Raw genomic sequence first — 6,784 nt, 5'->3', positions numbered from 1 at the left:
GTGTGTGTGTGTGTCTGTGTGACCTTGTGTTGCAGCCGTCATTGATTGGGCTGGAGCTGTCAATCGATCAGTCTGGTCTGTGTGTGGAGATAAAGGTGTTTCTATCTCTGGACACTCGAGCGGGAGTACAGAGGAGAGGTGGGCAAAACAGAGACAGAAGGCCACATTTGGCCCTTTTCTTACATTTATTCAGCCTCTTCAGCCTCTTAGCTGCTAAGGACTATTTTTCCTTTGCTACAGTGTAACAAAAATTAAAGTTTAAGTCATAAATATTATCTATGGATATTCTGTAGTGCGCGCTGGCTTTGTGCACGGTAAGCAGTCAACTGGGTGCCGGTGACACATAATCAGTATCAGTGTAATCATGTAAGATGAGAAATCTGAACCCAGGTCACTTCGAATGTCTTCCTGAATGCCAAAGAAGGAAACAAACTAGGACAGTTGAGATCTTGTAGTGATTGTGCGTGACCAGTATGTTGTCGATTACCTGTTGGCTTGACACTCAAACAGTCAAAAGACATTTCCCAACAGATTTTGAGGAAGGTGCCGGATTTGTTACTAGCACAGAGTCTGAATGATATACCTAGCTTCAAACCTGTTGTGTTATACTGTATTTCTAAATTATGGATGACAAGTACTTGATTTCTGTACTTCTAGGCAAACACTGTAGTTTGTTTTTGCTAGCCAGAACTTTGGATTGTATGAATTCTAAATATGGACAACACCAAAATCTGGAAACCTCAAATATTTATAACTTTTTCCACCTTGTACTATCATAGTGGACTGGAAAGATACAGTATATAATACTACACCAATGTAATGAAATGTACTGTAGGGATGCAGGTTAATAAGACATATCTCTACATCATATAAAGATCTAAAAAACACAATCTTCTAACATATGCACTTGCACATAAATGGATTTTTAATCATGAGATAATTTAATTTAATGTGTAAGTGTCAGTTTAATGTGGCTATTCGGGTTCTGCTATTCAACATCTGTCACTCACTGAATCAGGTATCAGTAGGTATCAGATTGCATTAATTTTCACCCTTATCAGGTCAAAAATTCCTGTATCATTGGGTCCCTGCCCTGGGCGCATAGATACAAGCACATACTGTACATACATATTGGCTTACTGCACCACTGCATGCTGTCTCCCCCCCTCATATCTAATCTGAGAGAAATACTTGCACGTTGATAATGATGCAGGGTGCAGGAGAAACATGCCCAGTGCCCAAACTTACGAGGACTGATAGCGAAAAACCGAGCGCACCTGAAACCCGGCGAACAAATACAGAACACAAAGAGACATGAGGGACTTCACAGACTTTGAGAGATCTTATATTCTCTTTGTTTTTTTCTGTCTCTCCATTTTTGTCCCAGCTTACTCTTCTTCCTGACTCTACTCGTTCTATCTTTTTTAGGTTGTTTTTTTTCTACCCGCAGATGAAAAGAAGTGAAAAGAGCATTTGCACACCTGAGTGAATAGAGCTTGCAGGTGCGTGGGAGGAAAGCTCTGGGAATCGAACAGGGTCTCTCTCTTTCTCTTTGTCTATCCTGCTCACTCTCTCACTCCTGAGGTGTTTTTTTTTACTGTGCTTCTGTTTGTATTGGAAACCTGTGTGTGATTACATGCACATCCAGTGTGTGTGTGTGTCGCTCCATTTGTGAGCACTCAATGCTCTTGGCTCTTGCTCTGTATTTAAAAACAACCCACAGGTTTCGGTTGACGCGACCTTTACTTGCAGATTGTTCCGTCCGATACAAACGCTTGGCCTGGCTTGCCTTGATGACCTCATCAGGTCTTCACGCAGCCCAACTCCAAACAAACCTTCTAAATAAACCAAAACACACTGTGCTTCGCCATTTGCGGTCACTGCAAGGCTGGCAGTAACAATAAACAGGCCCGAGGCCAGCACAGCAGCCGAGCAGGACAAAGACATAGCAATGACACACACACACACACACACTCTTAGAAATGACGCTGAAGCATGAATGTGACCATCCTTCACTAAACACAAAATCCCACACAAGTGGAAAACAAGGACAAATCCAGGGACACACTGGAAAAAATTTAAGGAATGGAAAGTCATTTTTCCTTTTGCCTTACAAAGATACCTGAAGTGTGTTAAATCCTACAACAGTAGAAGCAAGAGAAATTAATTAAAGTTAGTCAAATAGCCTTAATAAGTTACAGCAAGGTTTGATTAGTGGAAAAAACACATCAAAAACTACAGGCCCGCCTGGTCACTTTTTGCAGTGTACGTCTTTCTACTGTATCCACCCGCGGACCGGATCACACACAATTCTCAAACCTAATTACTCTAAACACACCCGCCCAATCATCACCATCATCACTGAAATAAACAAACACACTCAGGCACAATCAGAAATCAGCCAAGCAATCATAACAACCCCCCCATCTCCCCCCACACACTGCAATAAAGCTCAACACACGCCCATAAACACACACACACACTCCATCCCCTAATCTCCAGGCTCTGCCTCCTCGACTCACCGATGATGTAGTAGTCATGCAGGCTCTTGAACTCGTGGCCCCAGAGGTTGGGCGAGAACTCCTGGAACTTGATGGTGAAGCGACGTTCGCGGGTGGGCTCGTCGCAGGTCAGCACAATGTTGGGCGGGCCGGTCACCTCGCAGCGGTCCGCCTGTTCCCGTGACGACACCAGGTAGAGCTTGTAGAACTCGTATTCTGGGGTGGACCTGGCGGTGTCCAGAGGTGGGCAGATGAGGTCCAGCCGGTCCCCGATCTGAGGGTACAGAACGTAGCCCTTATCGTCCCTGAACCTGGAGCGAGGAAAGAAGAAACAAAAGGAAAGGAGTCAGTGGAGAGAGAAAGGCAGAGATTAATTAATTAAAGTCTTTTGCTTCCTTCAACAGCGATTTAAACCAGTTCAGAGCCACCTGTCTTGATGCTGAATGAGCAACAGATGGGTCCTTTACCTCACTTATTTCTCCTACTTCTTTTTTTAATTGTATCTCTTTTCACAGGGAACAGGTGCCTTTACAGAGGAACTGCTGTGCACTCAACTGCAGAAATAATTTTTTGTCACACAAGCTCACGCAATCCCCCATTGACCCCATGAGGTGGTGGAGGATGAAAGTAGGGGGATATAACCACCAGTTGATGATCCACACAGGGAAAATAACCACTCACCTAAAGCTAAGAAGGATTCAGTTGTAAGAAAAGTATTCATTTATGCTTTTTTTCCCTGTGAACCACCCCCACAGAAATGACCTTCAGTTCAGAGCTATTTTTTAGTGATCAAAATCTTGTACAGTTTTAAAACCAAACATATACTTAAGTAGTCAAATGTATGCAAAAGCAAACTTCAGGTGCTTACAAGTGTAGGAGTAGGGGCAATATCGCCTTTAAAATAAAAGCCTGGAGTTTGCTCGGGGCTACACCAAATTCAAAACAAAAAATATTGGAAAGACATTAAAAAGTAAACAGAAGGACAATGTATGCACACGTGAATGTGCATGGAAAATAGAAGTGAAATACTGTTAACAAAACAGAAAAAACAACACCCAAAAGACTTTTTTTTTTCTTTGCAATGCAAATTTTCCTGCAGAACTTGTTTTCTTTTTTCTTTTTTCCCCCCATACTTTACACTTGGAAGTGAGAACTGAGGCATGTCTACAGAGGAGAGGAATAGTCAGACAACTATCGCCGCAGATCGGCAAAAAAAAAGCTGCCATTGCCAAATCTCAGGTATGTACAGTTAATTATTTTGCTAATTAGCTGTTTTGATGTCAGCCAGTCATCATCTTCTGATGTGAATGTAGTTTGTTTGTTTATAGCCCAGCCGATGGTTTGACACCTGTCATCTATGGAAAATCTGCAGCCAGCAGTGATTCTAATGCAACAGTCTGACAATAATCAACAAAAAATATGCTCGTGTATGGTTTATCATCAGCATCATTTTATCATGGCATTCAGTGAACAGCTTTCATGTATGATGAAATGTTGTCAAAAGGTGTTCCTGGGGTAAACACTGAGCAGGTTTTGAGGAAATACTTCACATGAAAATTGATATTCTGTGTATCAGCGAAAACCCAATATGGTCCAAACCCAGCTAGGAGCCAAGATGAAAAGTGTTTTTGCAGCATGGAAGGCTGGTGGGCTCACTGTGGCTGCACAGCTTTCAGAGGTCTTTCCAGAGCAGAGCACATGAAACAGCAGTCAGAGGGGCATAAAGTCAACAAATGACTCAGACTCTGTCTTTCCCCTCACAGCATAGGACTATCTCTGGCTGATAAGGCCAAATACTATGAGTTATCAACTTATATAGCTCCTGAGGCCTACGAGACTTGAACGCTGCATGCTAGCATGCTCAGCTAACAGTGGGAAAACAGAAAGTAGCCTATGCACACGCACACCCATCGTGACTTTATCTCAGGTTAAAACAAATGTCACTACTGACAGAAAGAGGGAAAGTGTTTATAGTAGTAAAAGATAAAAAGGAGGAGGAGATTTGCTGGATTTTCTCGACTGTTAGCATTCTTCCAGAATTTTAAGTGACACTTTGATGTGGAAGTAGGAGGAAGCAAATGCCTGTAATGTTAAGAAGCCAATTTTCTGTTACCTCTGACTCAGACGCTGCTTCTGTTTCCAACTAATCCACATGCACACTCGGGAGTCACAGCACTCAAACCTGCTTAATTATTCTCTCTGTTCTGCTGTCAGACAACTGTTTGACCATTAAAAAATAAACAATACAGGATCACAAAGCGGGAACAGAACGAGGATTATGTTGTAGAACCGTACTGGTAAAAATACTAAATAAATCCTAATAATGTCTCATTAGCAACAAATTACACTTTAATTTGACCAATAAACAAATTGCTACTTTTTGTCAGGCCTCCCCTTGGAAGCTGACAAAATGTCATGCCAATTCATTATTTAAAATATTAGTCAGTAACTGAAGGGGCCAAGTTGATTCTTATTGTAATGACTTCATTTAGAAAAAAACATCTTTGTTTTCATACATGTTTTCACACTGGCTTTCCATTAAATTACTGCGGTCTCCACGCCAAGCTGAGATAACCCTAATGACATCACTATGACATCATCAGGGTTATTTTACTTCAGAAACCTCCCTCCAGAGCCACAAAAGACATAAAACTGTTTTCCTAGACTGTATCACTAACCATGAGAAGTAAATTGATCCCTATGTGTAAAATCACTACAATTCCCATTTAATGCAAGTCAAACTTTATTCAAAGTTTTTAGACATAAAAGACAAAGCTCTTCTACAATGTCAGTGAACAGGATAGTAAGATTTCTTTTTGCTGTCCGAATAAGTCTTGCTAACTGAAACTTCATAGCCTTGTTAGTTTCACACCATCCTTGTTTCGTTTTTTTTATTTATTCAACTTTTGGCTCCACATTTTTCCTTCTGGTCATGCTGCAACGGCAAAACAACTCCCTAAGGGAGCTTGCGGCACAGTTTTACAACTACTGTCCTATATAACACTCAAGACTACGAGTTTACAACCATGCTAATGGCTCTGTGAGGCTGTAGGCACAGTGCCGCTTTGACCTGAATGCTAACACCAGGATGCCAACACGCTAACATTGACAATGCAACACACAGATGTTTAGAAGGTATACTAATGTTAGCCATGCTTGTTGCCATGTTCATCATCTTAGTTTAGCATATTAGCATGCTAACATTAACTAATTAGCTGTAAAAAACAAAGTAGCTTATGGCTGAAGCAGCAGACGGTATTAGCTTTGAAGGTATTATGGTCACAAACCAAAGAACGCCTACTGAATGATGGGCCGACAGACCAAAATAATCATGTAGCCACGTTGTTAGCGTGGCTAAAAACAGACATTTATAATGAAACAAGGCTTACATGCAGAACATTTTTGTAAATATTAGCCAGTTTGAATTTTAGTGCTGCTGGAAGAAACTACTTGTTTTCTAAAAGCAAGATGATGTGATACAGAACAATATTATGCTTATGCGGGACAAATTATTGGAACAATAGGAGGAGACAGTCTATGTTGTACTTTCATCTTTCTGACCACATTTCCTTCCTCCGTGCAGGCTACCTCTACTTAGCACTAGCGAGCTAACATCCCTACACCTGCTGTAAATTGAGATGTAAGCTTTATCTGTTGGCATGTTTGGCTGGCGGCGCACACCAGAGGGGAACTTGAAAAAGCAGACTGAGCGGCGGAGGAGCTTTAGCTGAGGCGGGCCCAGAGGCCTGCTGGGAAGCCACCGTTCCACTTCTCATTACCCAGGTCACTCGGGGTTATCAGGCAATACTTAGACTGGAGAGGTAGGCACTCAGCTTCACTCAACACGTATACACACACACACGCATATTTCACCTTCCTGTCGGCCTCAGACAGGCGAGCACATGCACTCACACCATTTATAGAGTATGAACTGTAAACATGGTGGTGGTTCCTCAGGCATCTGCAGCCAAGCCTAAACAGAAAAATCTATTCAATACACACAAACACACACACACACACACACACAGGCCCATACAAATGCCCTTCTGTTTAACACAAAAGCTTTGCCCAAACATATCCACCCACATCCAAACACACAGGTTTAGTTTTTCCCTAAACATGAGCACTGAAATGCACGGACACACACACATACCGACTCTATTAAAAACAAGCACCTTTTGCTTCCTGCATGACGCATTCTGTGAGTGGTATCTGATGGTACCCTGAGTCACAGCAGAGCTGCATTGCAGAATGGCAGCCTGAGCGCGCACACACACACACAC

The 6,784-nt window shown here is 42.1% G+C and overlaps 1 protein-coding gene across 1 annotated transcript in view; it reads right to left on the bottom strand.

Annotated features, from left to right (window-relative positions):
• Positions 1 to 6,784, bottom strand: part of efnb3b (ephrin-B3b) — a 66,442-nt gene that overhangs the window by 33,389 nt on the left and 26,269 nt on the right. The window contains exon 2 of the mRNA XM_035674896.1: positions 2,523 to 2,812. Within this exon, the coding sequence (XP_035530789.1) occupies positions 2,523 to 2,812 (290 nt within the window). The remainder of the gene's footprint in view (positions 1 to 2,522; positions 2,813 to 6,784) is intronic.

This window comes from Morone saxatilis, unplaced genomic scaffold (genome assembly GCF_004916995.1).
Source record: "Morone saxatilis isolate NCDOM2014 unplaced genomic scaffold, NCSU_SB_2.0 Contig4, whole genome shotgun sequence".
NCBI classification, from domain to species: domain Eukaryota; kingdom Metazoa; phylum Chordata; class Actinopteri; family Moronidae; genus Morone; species Morone saxatilis.
The sequence above is the reverse complement of the archived record's forward strand: the minus strand, read 5'-3'. Positions and strand labels throughout refer to the sequence as shown.